At 37.9% G+C, this 22,767-nt stretch overlaps 2 protein-coding genes across 3 annotated transcripts; one reads left to right on the forward strand and one right to left on the reverse strand.

Annotated features, from left to right (window-relative positions):
- The first annotated feature begins 500 nt into the window (after nucleotides 1-500).
- Nucleotides 501-5,944, forward strand: LOC135607271 (putative pentatricopeptide repeat-containing protein At3g13770, mitochondrial). 2 transcript variants are annotated; one of them, XM_065098956.1, is made up of 5 exons: nucleotides 501-1,189; nucleotides 2,186-3,843; nucleotides 3,960-4,177; nucleotides 4,288-4,379; nucleotides 4,486-5,944. In XM_065098956.1, the coding sequence occupies exons 1-2, from the start codon at nucleotides 712-714 to the stop codon at nucleotides 3,619-3,621; spliced, it is 1,914 nt and encodes a 637-aa protein (XP_064955028.1). In that variant the 5' UTR covers nucleotides 501-711; the 3' UTR covers nucleotides 3,622-3,843; nucleotides 3,960-4,177; nucleotides 4,288-4,379; nucleotides 4,486-5,944. The 2 variants fall into 2 exon arrangements, with proteins under 2 accessions (XP_064955028.1, XP_064955029.1); XM_065098957.1 differs by having other exon boundaries at nucleotides 4,096-4,177.
- LOC103977945 (zinc finger A20 and AN1 domain-containing stress-associated protein 8) lies at nucleotides 5,112-6,933 on the reverse strand. The gene is made up of 3 exons (XM_009393611.3): nucleotides 6,808-6,933; nucleotides 6,615-6,682; nucleotides 5,112-5,983 (listed from the first exon to the last, which is right to left on the reverse strand). The coding sequence occupies exon 3, from the start codon at nucleotides 5,970-5,972 to the stop codon at nucleotides 5,451-5,453; it is 522 nt and encodes a 173-aa protein (XP_009391886.1). The 5' UTR covers nucleotides 5,973-5,983; nucleotides 6,615-6,682; nucleotides 6,808-6,933; the 3' UTR covers nucleotides 5,112-5,450.
- Nucleotides 6,934-22,767: the final 15,834 nt, after the last annotated feature.

The raw sequence follows: 22,767 nt of genomic DNA on the forward strand, positions 1-22,767 counted from the left end.
GGTAACGCGGCAACGGGGTGCCGAAGTCCGATTCCAGGAAACAGTCTCATTTGCGTCGTGCTGTAACCCGTTTCATCTTCCTCCGTTCCCGTTATCATGCGAAAATTAAAGCGCCCTATACCAAACCAACGATTTAAAGAATGCTGTTGACCACTTAATAACTTACAATCTAAATTATATATATATATATATATATATATATATATATAAGAATGCTGTTGACCACTTAATAACTTACAATCTAAATTATATATATAAATATATATATATATATAGAAGGTCAAAAATATTATATTAAATTTTGAAGGGACAGGGATCTGTTTTGCTTCTTGGATGCAGAATTGCTGTGGTCAAAGGCTTAGTTTTATTATATGACTCACATTATGGACATTTTTCACACCGATCGTAGCTCAAGCCAACTATAACCAAAAGTCAACCATCGCATCTCATCACAAGTGGTCCTGACTGTGCTCACGCCTCGTGCGGTTGACTTGGTCTTCGCTGACACGGCAAGCCAAGTCAACGCCAGGATCATCGTAACCACATTAAACAGGATAGAAGGGTATTCTCGTCCCTTCCCACCATCATATCCATCCGAAATGCTTTAGGATTTGCGTACGGATCAGGTTTCGGCGATCAGCACACATGTACGATAACTTCAGCCCGTTCTATGTTTGTATTTTCATTTCGAGCACTTCCCGTTTCTTCTAAATGCACGGTCGAAGCCGCGTTTTCCTGCTCCGCCGTATCCACTTCAAAGACAGCGACCGCCCTCGCCAACTCTCCTGCCAAACGAGCCCGCCGCCGCTCCCGCCAGATTCAAACCTCAAACCCCTCTGCCTCCAAGGTCGACTCCACGAGGCGCTGTCGGGAATGGCTACGCTCGGCACCGAGGTCAGGTTCCACGGGTACGACGCCCTCCTGACCGCGTGCATCGACCGAAGGGCCTTCCTAGAGGGCCAATTGGTCCACGCCCACATGATCAAGTCCCAGTACCTCCCTTCCGTGTACCTCGCCACCCGGCTGCTCATCATGTATGTGAAGTGCGACTCCTTGAACGACGCTCGCCACATGCTCGAGGCAATGCCTGAAAGGAACGTTGTCTCGTGGACCGCCATGATCTCAGGATATTCTCAGAAGGGTCACCGCGCTGAGGCCTTGGAGCTGTTTGTTAAGATGATGGAAGCCGGTAAAGCTGAATATTGTTACTTTCTATTGCATCATAATTATATTTGAATCTTCAGTTTGGGTAATTCCAATCATCTAGGTATCTATCACCTGAACCATTCAACACATTTATGGCAGGATAACATAGAGAAGGAACATGTTCCACAGACTCAAGAGCTTGATGTTCTTGACAACCTTTACAAGTTTGAGTTATTACTACTTTAAAAAACAAGTATTTGGGTGCAATGCTTGATCTGTTCAAATGAACAGCTATTACATGTTCTCATAAATGATTTTACACATCATCTTATATCAAAGTTGTTTATATTAGTGATAGTAAAATCCATTAGTTGTAAATGGACCTATTTTTGTTTATAATAATTTGTGTCTATAACTCATAACAGATAAAGAGGGAAATTGCAGCTGCATCAGTTTCCTATCTTCTAAGTAGCTTACAATGTTTAAGTTGATTTCCAGATGAATCTATCAAGATTTAGGGAACAGCTCAGTGAGAACATTTAAATTACCATCTTATATATGATATCATTCTTTAGACATAATATCATAAGCTCTTCAAGACACAATGATTTGTTGTGATATAAAGCATAGAGAAGATATGCTTTTCTTCTCTTTCGTAAGGACCTTTTTCTTTTAGAATTACAGAGGGAGTAATTGGTGATGTAGTACTATACTCCTGTGTACCAAGAGAATTAACTACCTCAAATGCTTAAGGCAGTACCTTGATGGAGATTTGTACCAAGAACCTTTTCAAGGTGAAGAGCGGAATCAACCACTGCACCAATTCCCGGTTGATCTCTTTAGTAAAAACCATAATCTTGTGTTGCTTTGTAGCTTACAGAGCATCAACATTACTTCTATTGGATCTTTTGTTTTCTGTGTTCCCTGCTGACTTATTCCCAAAATAAGGATAGAAGAACTGGGAAAATCCAAATGACTAGAGTCAAAATACATCAGATGCTGCTATATTGAATCTTTATCCCATGGCATGAATTCACAGGTCAATTGCCAGATGAATACACTTTCGCTACGGTGCTCACTTCTTGTACTGGTCCTTTTGGGCCTAAACATGGCAGGCAGATTCATTCCCTAGCACTCAAGACCAACTTTGACTCTCATATGTTTGTTGGGAGTTCATTGCTTGACATGTATGCAAAGGCCAGCGAAATCGATGATGCTCAGAGAGTCTTTGACATGTTGCCTGACAGGGATGTTGTTTCTTGTACTGCCATTATTTCTGGATATGCCCAGTTGGGTCTTGATGCGGAAGCCTTGGAAGTGTTCAAATTACTACATAAAGAGGGAATAGAATGCAACTACGTTACCTTTTCCTGTCTTTTAAATGCACTCTCTGGACTTGCTGCTTTGGATTATGGTCGACAAGTGCATGGTTTGGTAATCAGATGTGAACTTCCATTTTATGTTGTCTTGCAAAACTCTCTGATTGACATGTATTCCAAGTGTGGTAGCTTAATATATTCAAGAAAAATCTTTGACAACATGCTTGAGAGATCTGTGATAAGTTGGAATGCAATGCTTGCAGGATATGGTAAGCATGGTTTAGGGAGTGAGGTTGTTCGTCTCTTTAAGTCCATGGTCCAAGAGGTGAGGCCTGATGGTGTTTCTTTTTTGGCTGTCCTGTCTGGGTGCAGTCACGGTGGATTGGTTGATGAGGGTTTAGATTTTTTTGACTTTATGGTTAATGGTCAAAGGATGAAACCAGATATAGGGCACTATGGATGCGTCATAGATCTACTCGGACGTGCTGGGAGAATAGAGAAGGCTTTGGACTTAATGAAGTGCATGCCCTTTGAACCAACCACAGCCATGTGGGGTTCTCTTCTGGGTGCATGTAGAGTTCATGCTAATGTTTCCATCGGAGAATTTGTTGCTCAAAAGCTTCTCGATATTGAGCCAGAAAATTCAGGGAACTTTGTGATACTCTCTAATATTTATGCTGCTGCTGGAAGATGGCAAGATGTCGCCAGAGTCAGGGAATTGATGAAAGAGAGGACAGTGACAAAAGAACCAGGCAGAAGTTGGATCAATCTTGACAAAACCATGCATACTTTCTATTCCAGTGATCGGTCGCATCCCCAGAGGGAACAGATAAATGCCAAGATTATGGAGCTATATGAAAGGATCAAAGAAGCAGGTTATGTTCCAGACCTTAGCTGTGTATTGCATGATGTGGATGATGAGCAGAAGGAAAGCATCCTGCTTGGACATAGTGAGAAACTGGCAATAGCTTTTGGGTTGATGGGCAGTACCCCTTGCAAGTTGATTCGTATTACAAAGAACCTTCGGATCTGTGTTGATTGTCACAATTTTGCCAAGTATGTGTCAAAGGTATATGCAAGATATATATCTCTGAGGGATAGCAACCGATTCCACCTAATTGTCAGAGGGACTTGTACCTGTAGAGACTACTGGTGATTAAGCAATTCTTCTACTTATCTATATCATTGGAACTAGCATTGCCGAATCTTCCTTTTCAGGATTTATACCCTCTATCCGATGTTCTGCACGTTGGTTTACTGCTGAAGCCATACAGATAAGCAAATGGAATTCATGTGGTCTCTGCCTCCTCGTTATAAGTTATCATTGGCTTTACTGCCTCATGTATTCATTGGGCTTCTGTCAATTCATAATTATAAGGTAAGGATGTCTGTTCAGAATCCAAATTTCATATTGTTGCGTTATATATATCTCTGACAAAAAAAAAAGGGCCAAAATCTAATACACTGACGTCTTGCTATCTGTTTTTTCAAAAGGATGTGGTGAAGTAAACCAGAATATTATTCTCAAAAGTGTTGAATCCATTTCTGTGATTGAATACAGAAAAAGAAAGTGGATCTCCTTAGTTCAACCGGAATGGGTCAATTCAATGATACAACTTTATTTTGGCAGGACATGGAGAAGGAAACCAGAGTATGGCAGGATGGCTTTCTCTTTTTGTCTTGTTACTTCACACACAGTTGGTATTTGGAAGGTGAGTGAATGTGTTGAGGCACGAAGAGCAGCAACTCTATTTTCCTACATTCTCAATCACTAAAGATGTGTGAATCGAAATTTATATTGTATTCTACTTTGCAACTGCAGCCGTGGCAATCCGTGCTACGGACAAAGTAGCAGTTCTTCTCTATTTCATTCAGGCTCGGTTCTTCCACCGGATGTTCTTCCTTTTGGCACAGGTAATTTTGCTGTTCTTTTAGCTGACAACAGAGCGTGTGGCAGCTGAAGTTGGCAACAAAGCTTAGTAGACCTTATGTTTAGTAAAGTACACGACGGTTCTTACAGATTGGGAAGCTGTGTATGATTTGAGGATCCAATTGAAGCCAATAGAATCACGTCTTCTCCAGCAGGAACTGCATCAAATCAGGGACTTGTGGGAAGCAATGAAAAGCTAAAGCTACTCGTTATGGACCGTCGACAAGCCATCACAAAGCACTCGCCCCCTTCCAGGGGAAAATGAGGGGCATCTACAGCAGCTGCATAGCGGAGAAAAAACAAGATACATGCACACATCTTGTCCACATCTCATTCGACAATAGTGAGACCAACAAGAGTAACGAAACATCAGTGAAATTGCCACCAAGAGACCATGTATCTTGTTAACAATTTCTGATGAACTATCTATTACCTTGTGGAGTATCAGCAAACCAAAAGAATGTATGTGTTCAATACAAGAGGGCCACATCTGCCATTGACTAATTACTGCACCATGCAGCAGGAACATGCACAAAAAAGCAGAAAAGCATTACAGTAAAACTGCAATACAGAACGAGTAAACAGATGGTTCGATAATATCCTGTCTTTCCTGGAAAACCACACTACCTTGCTGTCAATAGAGGATGACAAGCAGTGAGTGATCTGCATATTAACATAACAGGCAGTCTTAACTTGTTATAAGATGGAACAAAAGATTGGGCATTTCCATGCACTATCTGATTATTACTAGGATCGATAGACTTGTAACATAATAACCATGAAACTAAGTCACAAACCTAACTAAAGCATAACGTTGTACTCATCCACCATGCAAACCAGCACAAATTAAAGATTACACACCAGATCCAACATGCAAACCTTTTCCAATCAACAAGATAGAGGTTCTTGAGAGGCTGCAAGGATGCCCCATGCATCATTCCTCCAGCCATATATATAGGATCAAAGGACACCAACATCCAGCCAACTGACAGAAAAGGCATGATGATAACGTGGAGATCATCGGAACAGAGTTCATTAACCTTTAACCCATATCTCTAGATCTTATCAAGCTTTTCGGCCTTAATGACAGGGTTTGCTTTGGCAATTGCATCCTGGGCCGCCTTTCGGTAGTCGAATTGGCAGTCGTGCTTATCCGAGTAGCGGTGCACAGCACAGAAAAGGTTCCCACACCGACAACTGAAACCAGTCAGACCAACGCGTTTCCTGCAGGTGCCACACCTGTTTGGACCCTCCTTCGCCTTTGCCTCTCCGGCCTCGTTTGAGGCTAAAGCATCGGATGACTGTGCTGAAATCACTTTCGGCTCCATGGAGCCAACAGCAACAACAGCATTACCCGAAACGACGGGCTCTTTTCCACTGCCACTGCCATTGCCATTGCCATTCACGAGGCTGTCGATCGAGGATGCCGCCATCTTGGCCTGTTCCTGCTTGAGAATCATGTCCTTGTGGCACTTGGAGCACAAGTTCATGGTTGCGGCACTTCCGAAGAATCCACAGTTGTTGATGCAAAGGATTGGTCCTTCACGTGCTTGGCATCCGGTCTCATCGTGCTCCATTGCAAACTCTCCTGCATCACAGCAGCATAGGTTGAGAATAGGAAATATCTTTTACATCTTGATTAAGATCTAATAAGTAATATATCTAAGAACTCTATTTGATTCGCGCAACCCATAACCCCAGTCTAACCTTCGCACACCAAACAAACAAAAAAGAACACAACTTTGCTCCAGAAGAAGATTAAACTAACAAATAAATACTTTGTTCCTAAGCTCTCGACAATTTTGCTTGGGATAAGAAAAAAATTGACATATAACACGAAGAAGAACAGAAGCCCACAGCAACCGCTGGCTATACCCTCAAACCAATTCCCAAACTCCTCGCGAACAGCTGAACTAACAAAAAGGGGCAGATTACACAAGTCAAATTCACATCTTTTTCATATTTAACGGAGTGGAATTCAATTATTGGGAATCTCTTGTATTTCTTGTTTGCAGATCCAAAGATCAGAGTCTAGGAAGGCATCTCTAGGAAAAATGAGCATCCAGGAAAAGTTCACGAGCACGGAATCATCCTTCTTCCATCGATTCGAAGTCCTTCTTCGTGATGAACAATAAAAAAGATACCCCAAAGATTAAAAGAAACAATTCATTTCAGCCAAAATTTTAAAACCTCGAACAATAAGGGGGAAAAAAAAGTACCTTTTGGGATCAGCCCTCTTCGCGATTCGCCTGCGGCGATCTCCGCCAATCAAAACGCTCGACGATCCCTGCGCAGAGACGACAACAGAAGGCTTGTAAGCAAACGAAACGCAGATCCTCCACCGGACGAATTGAATATGGAATTAACCATCAAACCAGTGCAGATAAAGGGGCAGGGAATCGAAGTCCTAACCTTCAGCGGCCGGAAATCGCCTCGGAATCGTGGAATCGAGGGCTCCAAAAGGAGAGTTAAGGTGAGAGAGACCAGAATCGGAAAGGACAGAGGAGCCGAGGGGAGGAGGTATTTATTGCTTCGCTGGCCATCGTTGCGTACATGAGACGCCCCCTTCTTCGCCGTGCTTATCTTCCAATGCTCCGCACAGGAACCTCTATGCGCGGGGCCGCATCGGCCGACCGGAGTTTGCTGCGTTGCGACGGCGTCGCCCACCGCGCTGCTGCTGCTGCGTACGAGGGGATTCGACCCGCGGGGGCATGGGCGGCAGAAAGGTCGCGTCGCATACACCTCTCTATGGGCGTACGACGTAGGCCAGCTTTAAAGCTGGCGCAGCCTACCTGTCTTGGCCGAGGCATCCAACAGCGAAGCAGCAATCTCCAGTGGCGGAGAGCCGCGGGACCCATAGCGTACAGCGATCACAACCAATGGAAAAGCGATCCGTCCTGTTTGCCTAGAGAAAGTAGCCCAAGTTTAAAGGTCGTGCAAATGAGGGCTCCACCATCTAATTCGGATAACCCAAAAAATAATTAGATTCAACAAAATAATAAATTATTGGCTTTTATTTTTCTTAAGTCATATAATGATTGATACAGATAATAAATAAATAAAATGACCATATGATTGGTATCTAATTTTCCTTTTTTTTTTTCCATCAATATGGATGAATACACCATCCGGTAAATTGATATCCATTAGTCTGATATATTACCAAATTTGATATTATCAAGATTTAAAATCTTGACTAAAATAATGTTTAGGTAGTGTATTAGTTCTTGTTCGAGTTGCGTTATGTTCATCATGTTGGGCCGTACTGGGCCAGTAATACATTGTTATCCACCTTCCTCTCTCTCTCTCTCTCTCTCTCTCTCTCTCTCTCTCTCTGCACTCCTTTGTTGCCTGATTCTGAACTTGTACGCATGAAGAAAGGATGTCTTTATTCAACATGATTGCATGAAATAACACACAACGACAGAACGCAACCCAAACAACAAGAAGCAAACCGAGAACGACGCAAGCCAGACATGAAAGACTTCAGAAAAGGAGATCAACAGACTGTTCAGCTTTAGTTGAAGTAGGAGACCACGAAGGAGAGGAGGGACGCCCCGACGAGGGCCGCCAGAGCAGGGACGGTTGCGAACGCGCCGCCCGTCGGGGGCGGAGGCGCTGCCTCAGGGGCGCCGTGGTGGTGGCCCTCGTGGGCTAACGCTGCCGTGGCGGAGGCAGCGGCGACGATGGCGACGCAGGCGAGGGTCTTCGTCTCCATGGATGGGGTGCCCTGTTCACGCCCGCAGTCACCTCTCCCTCTTGCTCTCTCTCTCGGCTCGTGCAGGCTTGAAATAGGAAGACGAGACTATTGGTGCGGGGGAGGTGCTTTATAGGGTAAGTCCGCTACTATTGCACATCTGTTTTTTGTTTTCTAAAACAGTTTTCGCGTGGAAAGTGTTTCGGAATCTAATTCTTAACATTTTTTTGTGTTTATTAAGGGAGTTGACCAGAGAGGTCAACTCAGGTCGAGCTTTGTTGCGGAGAATACGACACTAACTCAGCCCAATTAACCCAAATTGCAATGCCAATATAGAATTAAGAGTGAAGTCGTAGAATATATGTAAAGAACGAAAAAGCTGGAGAGAGATGGAAGAGTGATTAGAATGGCCAGCTTGACATGACAATTGCAAAGACCCTCTGCGTTGACTTTCTATTTCGTAGTACAACATGAAAGTACAATGTACCAGTACGTAAGCTAAATTGGTTATCTCTTACCTCAATGATAATAAATAATAATAATAAATATGACCAACAATAATCATATATCTTTTGTAACTATTAATCTCAACAACCAATTTTCAAAATAATAAATATGACAAAAAGATATTAATCTCACCTTATTATTCAAGCTCAATTTTGAATATCAAGTATATCATATGATGGTATTGAAATTTAGAAAAATAAACTAAAATTAAAGGCATAATAAATGGGTAAAACAATGAATGAAAGTTATTCATCTCTCACATCAGTGTTGAAGCCCTAATTTTTTGTTTCTCTTATCTTACATGACTCTTAAATCCGTATACAATGTTTTAACCATGGTATGTAGTACCGAATGGTACCATTTGATACGGGCGATACGTATCGGTACGTGAATCATCTGGTATCGCTATAGTACTACAGTATTGCACTGTAACAGTGTTACAGTATTATAATGTTATACTGTAGCAATGCTACAGTGCTACAGTACGAAAAAAAAATATATACAATTATTCGATACAACAGGGTGTACCGCTCGGTACACCCTAGTATATCACTTAGTACATCGATATCGTACCGTACCGAGCTAATCTCAAAACATCGGTACGGTATAGTTTTGCATACCTTGATTTTAACTACAATAATATCTTCTCAAAAATCACGAGTAAACCAATAAAACTCCTCAAAAACAATGGTTTAGACTTAATCCATCGAGAATTGACTTTTACGATGCATTCGTACTGTACTCACTTTCTGAATGAGCATTTTGACTTTTCGTTTGGCCGTACTGCGATAGGATGGGACGTTGGAGTTGTTTACTTCTTTAGAGGATGGATATGTGGGTTGACATTCTCTAAATATATAATCCAACGTTCGGTTTGGAGAGCATAGCGACTACTAACTATAATTTTATTTATTAGGTGTCTACATATATTTTGATAGTGAAAGCTTAATTTAATATATAAAACTTTCCATAAAATATACATAATCTTATCTTATAAATAAAAAAAATCATATTCATGATTGGAGTATATATAACTTTGAATTGAGATTATATTATTCGTAAAAGGTAAGTTTTTCTTTTTAGCTGATGACAGCAGCATGCAATAAATTATAAAAAAGTTATATTTTCACCGATTAAGCTAGTTAATACTTAAAAAACATAAACTTAACTCATCATGACAGAGGCGTCATCATGTCCATATATTTACGATAGAATATATGATAATTTTTTTAGTTTTCTAAGAATTATTATCAATCTATCAATTGGTACACATCTTGTGCTATCAAAAGGCTTTGATTTGTGTTCAGTGCATTTATGGAACATTTTCTCCGTTTAAATCAAGCAAAATAACAATCATAATTGGTTTGATGTTGGAAGTGAAAATATAATATTTTTAATTAATTTTATATTAAAATGAGTAAGATTAAAATTGATTTATAAAGATCAAATATATCATTATTAATTTTAATTTAAATATTTTAATAAAATAATTTAAGTCAAAAGTCAAATGACTCGTTATAACGTGAAGTCACGAGCTACGCCTTATATGTACCAAGAGTTTGACCTAAGTCTTTATTAAGAAAAAATTATAAAGAATTAATCTCACATAAAAATAGGTGAGATTAAGATTGATTGATAATTATATTATTATCAATTTTAATTTAAATATTTTTATTAATATTTTAGATTTGATTTAATTTAGGTTAAATAAAATTGATAGACCAATTAGTCCTAATAAAAAAATCTAATAATTATTGTGCTCCTAATCATGAAAAACATTAATTATCATCAATCTTATCTTACAATAAGAAGTTGTCTATTATGTATTTGTAAAATTTGAAAATAAATATTTTTGCTATTGAAAATTTTAATATAATATATATCCCTCCAAATATTATTATTCTTTTTGGATGTCATCATTGTTGATATCCATAAAAAAAAAAACCTAAACTAATCACTCTAACACTTATTATCATTATCTTGTTAGTGTTAAAAATTATATAAAAATAAAAATACAAAATACTCCTAATATTTTTTTCTAGGATCATAATGAGATTTTAAAACAATTAATATTAATTAGAGCTTCAACTAAAAGCTAAATTATGATAGCTAATGGTGACCAACTATAAAGATATGCATGTGGATATATATACTAATCTTAAAATAATAAGGGTAAATAGGAAAATTACTGTGTTAGTGAGAAATAGACATGGGCCTTTATGACCCATTTCAAGTTCATGGGACATATTATGCTTAAGCCCTCCATATATCTTCAATTTTCCATACGTCCCCAATATTTCATTTAATATTTATTGTAGTTTGACAAAATGATGATAATAAATTTATTACTTTTTCAGAAAATGCCCTTTTAAATTTACAAAATTATGCATCCCAAATTGTCTAAGCCTTAATTATAGTTTGAATGGCTGTCGAGTGAAGGGCATCTTTGCAAATATACTCCTGTTTGAAGGCCACATTCGAAACGTGTATATGTAAATAACAAAATTAAAAGGGTGATATTGAAAAATAATTCCCTATATATACTCTTGCCTTCGTCGATTTTTTTTCTTGTCCGCTTCGTTCATCAAGGAGCCCTTCTCTTCTCGTGGAGACGCCTAGGGTTCGTTCTTGATGGGCGCGGAAGTGCTCGTCGCCGTCGCGCTTTCCATGGTGGATCGATTGAGCGCCTAGATCGGTACGTGAAGTTAGTTCTTGATTTGATCGTCTATTGATGCATCTGATCTTATATGCACACACTACCAAATAATTTCTGGAATATAACCTAAACTTGGATCGTCAGATCTATCCGAACTCTTTCTTTTTCCTCTGAAACTTCCGAGACAGAACTCAACTCAGTCCGTATTGCCGCAATCTCGGTTGGTATTTTATCTGCATTATATAGCAACGGGAGTCACTCGAACTGGTCATTCGAGGTTTCGTGTTAGTTCAAAACAAGATTTAGCATATATATATATATATATATATATATATATATATATAATGTTGGGATACAGGTGCTCATATGGGATCTATGTATATGACACCAAGGTTTCACCTGGAATTGTTGGTCAGATCTTTTTCTTATTTGTGATGTCCTATGAGAGTGCAAAATTAAATTACCATAACATACAGTCTTTTTCAGTTACATCACCGTTATGAGAGGCACACATTTTTTTAATCTGTTGGTTTAGTTGGAACTGCCTTGCATTAGACCATGATCTATATCTTTGCATTTGAGTTGGTTTTCACTTCTTGCAATGTATATCCCCAACAATCCCCACCAAGAAAAAAGAGAAAAACTTGACCATGTTAGGCATTGATTTCAACAGTGTCCAAGTGCATGAACTTTAACTCTTGGAGCTACTGAGCTCATGCGTGCTGCCATTCCCACACAACTGCAGGTATATTATATATTCAATTTCTTTATTCTGTTAAAGCAAGATCAAGATTAAGTTTTCAAGGCTGTGGAGCAGTTTTTCTTCTAGTACATCTCTTTCTGTAGTTTTTCTTGCTCTGTAAATCGCCTGATTCTTTTTATTTCTACAAAGGTCTTCAGCAGATTAGCATATTAGAATTCGGTAATAAGGGATCATTATTTGGACCAAGATTTTCTTCGAGTGACCAGAATTGCACTTTGGGAGTAGATACTGATTGATTTGACAGATCTGGAAAATTAGTTAATCGGTGCAACATTCATTATTGTGCATGATGAGATATGCATAATTTTACAGTAATCAGTTATCCAACATAAACTCAATAGATGATACTAACTTGTTTATGAGATACCTGTCATACAAATTCTCATCCATTGTGCCATCTTTAAATTGACAGCTTTCTGTCTCTCATTATCTGCATCTCCTTTGACATCGAAACCTTCAAATGACATCCTATTCTTAGTTGGGTGAGATTCAGCTATTTATTTCTTCATCTTCGTTGCCCTCCATGCCTTTTATCCAAGCCTCGGTGCCTTCTTCATTTTCTAATCTGGCTCTAATTAATGCTTCGAAGTCAATTCAACTTCAGCTATTTGTTACATGCCCCATTCTATATCACCATTTAAAGTTCACTTCGACCTTTTGGGACAATGGAATCCAACTTAAATCCATTTTTTAACAAAAAATAAGATGTAGGCAAAAATCTGAGAACCCAAAGATTCTTCAAAAATTATTGGTTGTCAGGTTTTTTCTTCTACAATTTTGGTTGGCCATTAAATTTAATCTGTTTGGCATGATCATCTGGACTGGTGCAGCTGCAGTCTAGTTTTTAAGATTCTTGAAGGATTACTTGAATCAGTTTTCTAATCTCTTCATATCAGTTAAAGTTGGCAAGAAAAGAAGTACTCAGTATTGAATTATATACTTTTGTATGTTTGCTTCTATGTTGACCGGTGGAGTGATGACTTCTGTCAAAATGCACAGAACACCTCCATGAATGATCTGTTCATGGCCATAAAGAATCTGTTCCAGAAGTTTTTCTTGGCATGCCTTTCATGTTTCCTTCATTCATTCCCAATGCTCTAAGATGTAGTTCTTAAATCAAGAGACTATTTACCAACTAATAAGTGGTCTAGCCAGTGCTTTTTTGAGCACCTCCATTCAGGATTTTATGCTGGTGCCTAGATATATCATTCACATGTTCAGAAGAGTAACTAAAAGAAAAAAAAAATTTAAGAAGAATAGCAAATACCAGACTTTAATACCTTCAATTATCAGTTATTATTTTCATCCTACATCCTAACTTTCTCACACTTATGTTAATATGAGTAGTATTTCTGCCACTTTCAGCTGTGTTACAATCTGTATTTATATTAGATCGAACCATTACTGGCATCATTTTTCAATTTGCTTTGCTTATGGCAGAGCAAGGAACTTGATCACTCTATTGCAATGTTAAATAATATGATCTAGACATTTCTTTCATCCGGCTTTGGCTTTTAGCTTTATTCTAACTTGCATATTGGTGTGTTACCAGTTTGTATATCTTAAACATGAGCCTTTATAAGGGAACGAGCTTATAGTTGTGGTCCTGGTTGACTTTATCTAGTCATCATCTAAAATGCCTTACATTGCAAAATTCCAGACAGGTTCTTTTCTTGCTGCCATTCTTAATTATTGTGTACAGGTGTCATTCTTATATGAATTATCTTTTACTTTTATTCTTCCTACAAATTTAAGGAGAATCAAATTTCATGTTGTTGGTCTTTTAATCATCTTATTTACAAATTGTGCTACAATTCTTTTGCTATTGCTGGTGGACTTGTTTCAGTCTGCATCATATCAGCCGCCATTATCCGAGTAGCTTGATTAAATCCTTAGGCACTAATCTGGACTGTGCAAGAGACATGACATGCATAACTTCATTCACATAATTAGCCTTTACTTCTATATAGAACATATCTCTGGTGGTTTCCCCATGCATTCATATTAGAGATGATTGATTGATTTTATGAAGAATGTTCACTTATTTAATTATCTGATAAGCATTCAATGAATTTTTCCGTTGATGTTTTTTTGTATTCTTGTGAGGCATTATAAGAGATAATAAACATTAAGAATATCCAGCTTTAGATTTTCTATACTCAGTTCTTATGATAATCAATCAATGATCACAATATGACTAATCTCCTACTCTTGGTTTCTCATATTATCCTTTTAACTTATTTTTGACTAATCTAACTCTCATTTTCCTCATGATTAGGGTTGGAAACAGATCAAATATAAATTATATACTTGGAAAACCTTATTTATACCTGCTATTAATCATTGGATGCAAATATGAATATAAATAGTGGACAGATTCTGAATTTTTTAATCACATTTGTGCTACATAGATATGGTTACATTTCTGATATATATATATATATATATATATATAGTGAGCCATATATGTTAGCGACAAATAGTTAAGCCATTGATTTGGACCCACTAATGATATTTCTTATAGAAAGCCCAGAAAGCAAATGTCAGAATAGTAAGGGAGAATGGAAAAAGGAGCAAAAATGTACCTTGAAAACCATCACAGTTATCACATATATTTTAGTTTGATGGTTACATATATTGAGGCCCGTATATGAATATTGACTCACAGTCTCATCCATGTCTAAGATAATTAAATTAACAAAATTTTGATATAGATGCAGATATGTGATCGATTTATAATGATAGCTAGGCTAGGCCTTGAGCTACAACATAACAAACTCTAACGGATGATCCATCCGACCCACTTTCACACTTTAGTAATATAATATCATCTTTTTTGCTTAACTCTTACAATACTGTTCCTGAAAAAAAAACTCTCTACTATTTACATACATCCAGATTTCCATGCATTACTATGGTTGTATAGTTTTGTTCACTTTCCACCTTCTACAACTTTGGTCTTTGGTATTCTTTTAGTATATGGATTGATCTCATTATACACAACTATGCCTAGTAATCTTCCATAGGAATAAGCAGGATAGGAATTTCTTCTAATATCCAATATCAAGATATATTTGCATGCAGATGTGCTTGTGTGCATATGTATATTTCTCGTTTTCCTTCCATTTATATGTATTACAAGTTACACATAGGTGGGACACACACGTGGCGCTTTATTGGGTATTAAACCCCTGACTCGTGGAAAAATTCTCCTTGATACAAACTTCTTGAATGGTGATTCAAGTCAATATCATGTTGAAATACTCTTTTTTATGTTTAGTAATGCATCATTTTTTGGTTCAACTTCTTAATTAATTCTTTTTCTGAATCCTTCATTTTTTAGTTTTAACAGAATCGATTTTCATATAATATTTTAGCAAAATCATTTGATTCTTTCTGAACACTATTAGTTAGATTTGTTGGAGAAGCTTAACATGAATGAGTGGCTGATAATGAGGATGTCCTCTCATGGTGCTACCATGGATCAGAAGAGATGATTTCAAGAATTTTCAGCAATTGAAACTACCTGAAAAAGCAGAGAATCTGGAGGTAGTTTTGTTATGGCAATGGTTTATAGATCAGTTACTTGATATGCTGAGTGAGTGAGTTTTAAATCAAGGATATCAATGAACTCAATCAAAATGTAAGCAGAGGTATACATAGAATATGTGGAAAGCTTCAACTATTGAAATTTCATGAACCGGGGGGAGAGGCTTTAAAACTAGTTGTGAAAAAAGATGACAAGATACAAGAGGAGAAATACACAGTCTTGTTGAAATAATGATATCTAACTCTAAGTTGGACTGACATTCGAACTCGGAAAGTTTTACTGCATTTTGAATTTATTTTCTAAAAACACATGAAACTCATCAAAGTGACCTGAACAGAAGGTAAAGTAATAGTTTTATCATGAAACTTGTGGGTATTTAGCCATGAACTGAATGGGAAGATTTTATTGTTGGTGCCTTTAGCCCTAGCTTGATGCTCTGTTGCTGAAGCAACTACTAGGAGCTCTTATCACTAAACAGCCGTCGTTGCTTAAAGGGTTGACAAGTATATTTATATTTTTAAGGCCCTTAGAGGATAAGAAATTCAAGTAGGAAGAAAACTCTCATATAAAAGAAAGAAACCAGGAATTTATGGATTGATTTTTATATAAAAGAAAACTGTATGTATCTTTAGGTTTTGCTAGAAGACATGTAGGTAAAACACTTTAATAAGGTTTCTCTCCAGGAGATTTAGAAAGGGTGAGGGATTATGTGAGAGGAGGGGTGCAATGGGCTTTGAACTTGATTTCTGATTAACTCAAGATAACTTCTAGTTTATACCCCATGATGAAAAATGAAGTGTTTCTCTATGGATATAGACAAGTAGCATCGAATCATATGGATCTTGTATTCACTCTTGTTTTAGGTTTATTTTTTGTCATTGATTTTCTTTGGTTACATCAGATTTGTTGTTAGTTAGGACATGATTAATTTGTCTCGTTAGAAAATGATCAATTAATTGACGGTGAATGAAGTCGGCCAGCACGTCAAGGATGACAAATGGTTTCACTTAACTATCAACCATCTATAAAGGTTTCATGGTCCTCTTCTTATCACATTCAGGAAAAAGTCTCATTCATCCAAACTGTTAGTCAACAGGATTATGGGAGCTTATTCAATACTGAGTGTGGGAGTTTCTTCCAGAGATTGATTTCTTCCAATCTTTCGGCCATGGATCCTTTACCTTGTTAGGTAACCAATCTTGATGTGGTGGGGATCACAAGTGGCCACATTTAAAAGCAAAGAAGAGAATAAAAGCCATTCACCAGCTAAAGGAGAAACATCATTGATTTTGTCATAACTCATTGGGAACCGTGGGGCTCTTAACACATTTTATGCCAGCCTATATCATAGACTGACGACTCTTCAAAGCCACAGAAAGCTGCTGCGCAACCCATTTCACTTGTGCCTGGGGTGGGAGCTGCAACAGTTAGTTATGGGCACAGATAAAGAGCTGGCTTTGAAAGGTTTCTAAAGTTATGGGCAGGGACCAATTTGTTGCTGGCTTCTAAATAAATGCTTGGTAATTGAAGCATTCTAGGTTCTTGCTCACGCTGTCTCCATGCGCTTTATCTTTCTTGCTGTCTGCTTGCAGAAAGGTAATGCGATTCTCCTACTAGTCTAAATGTTCTTAAATCAAGTCATAAAAATAATATAACCTGTCTTCTTAATAGTCAAGTCATAAAACCCCCACCGGAGGAAGTCAGTTAATCCTTATTCATCCGGTCTTTGGCAATGGTGGAAAAATGGAGGAGGAAGCTAAGAACACGTAGATGATAGGGAGATTATGCGCAAAACAACTGCAGTGCAGTTTGATGTATCCTTGCTGGCTCTGATTGGGACAAGGCTGTGAATCGTTGTACTGAGAGACTTTCCAGGGCACGAGTCTCGATCAGCTGCAGCTGTGCCTTGAAACAGAGTGAGCAAAGAGGATTAGTGGTAGTCTGGGGATGTCATGGGCCTCCCAGAGTCCTTTGTTCTTTTTGTCCTGGGGTCGCGGTGGTGACCAGTGGGAGGACACAAAGGCAAAGTGAAGGGATTCTGATGCTTGTACTCCAAATTCTGAGGAAGGCTTCAGAGTACGGAGCACACAGTAACTCTTGGCTGCACCTCATCAAACCCCCTCCCTCTCTGCTCCACCTTAAAAGCAGATAACAACACACACCCACTCTTTTTCTTTCTTTCTTTCCTTCTTTCAACTTTTACCCACCTCTCTACTCTTACTCTTACATGAACCATTTCCACCGCAAATCGTACCCGCAAATCATTTCCACCGCAAATCTTTCAACTTTGACAGTGAGTGGTCACGTAAAAGCCTTTCTATGTTCAAAGTCTGTTGTTTGACCGCTGACAATCTTCACACTTTTGTTGACGAACTTAATCATCGTTCGATAAGTAGCTGAGGCTGAAGCAAGTTTTGGGAAACAGTCTCTCCACTTCATGAGTGTTTTGGTTGATCTCTGTAGAGAATGCATAAAAGAAAGAAAGTTGTCGTTTGTGTGTATTTAATGCGATCCTTCGGCTGTTACTGGTGTATAGTTAATGGGCCTAAATTGGCCTATAGTTCTCACATCATCTGTCTTCTCACAGATGAAAGTTCTTCAAGCTCTTACTTCCAAGATCATGGTGTGCTTGTAGCAAATCCATGCATATATACACTTGATTGTTTCTGATCCTACTCTTTGCTTGTCCATTTAGTAATTTGAGACAGTTTGTTGCAATCCAATACGATATGATAGTTAATCATCTATTAATTTTGTCGAGCCTTTTTTTTTTAGCGTTTCTCTCGTTTCCGATGCCAAAGCCTAGTTGAATTTTCATCTGTTTTCCCACCATTTGTTCCATTCTTTCTGCTTGCCCATTCAACTTCTTGAAACGTGCTTGCTCTTTTACCATCTTCTCGGTAGTTTCCTTGGATACCCGAAGACTACATTCAAAGATGTGGATGTCTTTTACTTTAGTTTTGTTGCTTTTTGTAGAGATAAGACACATCAAATTTTATTCCCTATATTTCTTGGTGGCATGCATTATTCCCTGATTTGATCTGAGAGCAGGAGGGTGGCCGTGAACGTCAATGTTTGTCTTTTCTCGCGGTCCGAAGAACAACGAGAAAAAGGGAAGGAAAGAAGAGTAGAAATGTTCTTTTTGTCATAAGCTGCCCCCACACTTTTTGCCTTGCATCTTTGTTCACATGCTCTTCCTTTCTTCTCCCACAAGCTTCTAAACTGACCTTACTCTCCAGCAAAAGGTACGTACCCAAATGCACACAACTTCAAGTCATAGGTGGAGAACAGCATCCTTGGCTACTAAAGATTGGAAGAAAATTTCTTTTTCTTTTCTTTTGTTTCCTTTTTCGTTGTTTTCTTTTGATGGTACGACGTAATGGTGGCGGAATGATCGGTTTTTCTTGGTACTACCTGAATTAGCCTTGAAATATGTTTTATTTTTTTTTCAAAAAATTATTTCATGCATTGGTCTAACGAAATCTTCCTTTGATACTTCAATCAGATCTCAAGTCGGAGAATGCAAGGACTATAAATGCATAATAAATATAGAAGAGATGAAGGGTAATTAAAGAGTACAAATGAAGTCAACAGCGAATTAGACTCCAATTATGATCCTCGTACGATCATATAGAGATTGTCGATGTATTTGCTGGTGAGTCCACTAAGGTGACACTAGCGAGCGATGTTGGCCAAGTTATGACTCGTTAATATCGTCATTGAATTTCTGCAACATGTTAATCTGATCAAATAGTCCTATCTCTTGTTCCACATCAGTCCTCAAAGTTATCTCCTAAAAAGTGGTCAGTTTTCCTGACTTCAACCAGTAGTAGTTCTTTTATAATTCTTCAATTCAGCTAATATCAATCGCTTGCAAACTATAAGTTTCTAATTTTTGATATTTCGCCTGAATATATATATATATATATGATCTCTTTAATGGAGACATTTATGACATTTTTCTTAAAAAATAATATTATCGTTAGTCTGTCTATGATTAATCAAATGTTCGATCTGACCTTCTAATTAGGTTGAATGAAACAAAATATTTTTGTTTCTCTTTTTTTTTTTTTTTTTGCTTATTCCCTTTTCTTGTGAGTATATCTGATCTTGTTTACCACCACAGAAGGACAGAGACTTCAATTCTTTGGTGCTGTTCTGCATCTCATGGTAGTAATTCATGGATTATAATATGACAGGGATAGTGGGGTTGGGAATTTGAACAATCCAGCAAGCACTACAGCGATGGTTGAGAAACTGCATGCATGGCTCTCTCCGACTCCCTCGTTCCACACCTCGTGATTCCATTCCAAGGGGACAGAGCTGGCCCCCATGTATCGGAATGTGAACAGGAACATGGCATGAACACTGATGTCGACTGAGAGAATGGTCGCGTTCACAAGGTCAAAACAATAGTGAAGTCGTCTGCTCTTCTTAATAGGCCATTGACATGTCAAAATTATGCAGAAGATGTCAAGGGTTGGGACTGTTGAATGGGGGGTGGGGGGGACCTCGGGATTTCGACCTGACATCCGGAGACAATGAGTTCTGCTGTCCCCATCTGGGTATGCCTCTCTCTCTCTCTCTCTCTCTCTTGAAGAAGCATTAAAGATAAGATATGATTTCGATTATAATTCATTTATATATATTTTTTCTTTGATCCCAACCAAGAAAGTAAGGGTCCATATGTCGTTTCACAAATTGATTTATTCTTTTGTTTTTTAGAGTAATATAGAGTGTAGATTAACTGTTCTCTCTCTCTCTCTCTCTCTCTCTCTCTCTCTCTATATATATATATATATATATATATATATATATATGTATATATATATATGTATATATATGTATATATATATATGTATATATATGTATATATATGTATATATATGTATGTATATATATATATATGTATATATATAGATATATATATGTATATAATCATGGTAAGAATCAGAATGGGCATTTTTAGTGTTTTAAGTCTTCGTATCTTAGGAAGTGAGGATAAGAATAACTTGGTACATGGTGATTCGTGCTATTATATGGTAATGCATGTGAAGCTCGAAGTTCAAAGCAATAGCATGGCGATGGGGTCGGTTCTGACCTCGCTCGCCAGTGTCTGGTTAATAATCGACAAGAACAACACCATCAAATCAAGGGACATGTTCATGTTTGTTTTAGGCTTCCAATGGGCTCTCTCATGTTCTAAGCCATTTGCCCGCTTGATCTTCCAATCTTTATAGAGTTAGGGGATTTCTTTCACTAGTTGTGTGTGTTTCTCTCTCTCTCTCTCTCTCTCTCTCTCTCTCTTTTTACTTATCAATCAAGCTAAAGTTAGTATCTTTAAACATATATCGGATGAGATTTTAAATTTTTAATCAATAAATCTGATATGTATTATCAAATTAATGTTTAATACATGAAAAAAATACTATTTTGAACTCTTATCATATAACAAGTAGATATGATATACCATAATCAGATTAAAACTATATTAAAAGCTGATAATAAATTGGACTAATATGTAGAACTTAACATGTTGACCCCATTGGTAATTCAAGCATTTTAAGTTATGTGATTCAAGATATAATTATCACATTCAAGCTTGGAACCAATCGAGGGACCCTAACAACTGGTGCAAAAGCGATCTTAATCTTTTCTAAGTTCTTGAAACTCTAAATCTTTAACCACAAACGAGCGATGAGTTCCTTTTGTGCTATTACATGAATCTTTCTATACAGGCGAAGAGTAGATTGCGAGTTTATGATGCATTAGAATGTTGTGTAATCTTCTGTACCAACGGTTTATGATCTGTTGGTGTTTTTGGTTCTTATTTTGAAAGTGTGAATTAGTTTAATTAATAAATAATTTATAATTTATCATTATTATTATTATTATTTGGTTAGAACCTCTTTTTCATCATTTATTTATCTTATTGAAGAAAAAAAAAATTATGCGAAAGAATGTTTTTTCTTTGCTATTAAGACAATGAAATATACTTGCAAATGAATCACGATTTCTGTTAAAACACTTTCGTCCCAACTTCACATCATGTTACTAAATGTACGAGTGACATTCTATTTGAAAAACTGCTACGAACAGTGTGGACGAACGTGTAATGATAAAAGTGCGAGCAGAAGAAGACAAAAAGAAGGTATGAAGGTTTGTGTCAGGTCATTTTTATGGGGTTTGAGACTATTACCGCTCCACAGTGCCACTCCATCCCCCAAGTCATAAAGGACTTGTGGTTGATATGACCTGTCGAACATCCTATTCTTCCCTCTCCTCCCTCTTCTCTCTCTCATTCCACAACTCCATTCACGGTTACGTGTCTCAAAGATCAAATGCGATGTTCTATAGTTTTTACCTCGTTTATTAGTCTCTTTTTCTCCCTCTCTCTCTCTCTCTCTCTCTCTCTCTCTCTCGTCCTTAAAGCAAGCTAATCATTTGAGCTGAATATTTCATGGTATATGTTCCATCCATCGGCCAAATCGTATCCACCCGATAAAGCTGAGTGGTTGCAGGGGTTGGAAAAGTCATTCGGTTAACTGAGGATTACACTTATGGGACTCAGATTTTGCTGCAGGTTTGGTGCTGTTATCTTCTGCCGCTGCTGCTGCAGAGACATGACTGATCACGGAAGAACCAAGGAACGAAAGGAAGGATGCATTTGGGAGGTTAAGGACCCCCCGAGTACGGCTTCTGCTTTAGCCCGGCCAGCTTCTAAAGCACACCGAGAACAGCAGAAAGCTTGAGAATTCTTCCTCCTCCGGGTAGGGAGAAGCTGGAAAGCAAATAAAAGGGAGAAGCTACCGGTAGAACAACACAATATGCTAAGTAATAGGAAGAGACTGGGTATCGATGGGACTTCCCATTGAAGGGGTAGTATTCCAGGTGGAGAGTGCAACGAAGAGATCAAGAAGACCAAACACCCATAGCGATTCCTTGTCAACCCCACGGCAGGACAAAAACTGAAACAAAATTGAAACAAAGCTGTTCTTTGTGCTGAAAGCAAGCTGCTTGGAATTGTAGACAATTTTTAAGTGAGAAGGTTAGAATCTAAATCAAGAAACTTCAAATTAAGCTTGTTTTCTTCCTTCCATTTACTGTCTTTTTGTTCCTAAAGATCATTGGGTTCGATCAACTTAGCATATATGTTTATAGTCAGAAACAGGTAACCTCAATGGATGAGAAAGGACATA

This window comes from Musa acuminata, chromosome BXJ2-3 (genome assembly GCF_036884655.1).
Source record: "Musa acuminata AAA Group cultivar baxijiao chromosome BXJ2-3, Cavendish_Baxijiao_AAA, whole genome shotgun sequence".
NCBI lineage: Eukaryota > Viridiplantae > Streptophyta > Magnoliopsida > Zingiberales > Musaceae > Musa > Musa acuminata.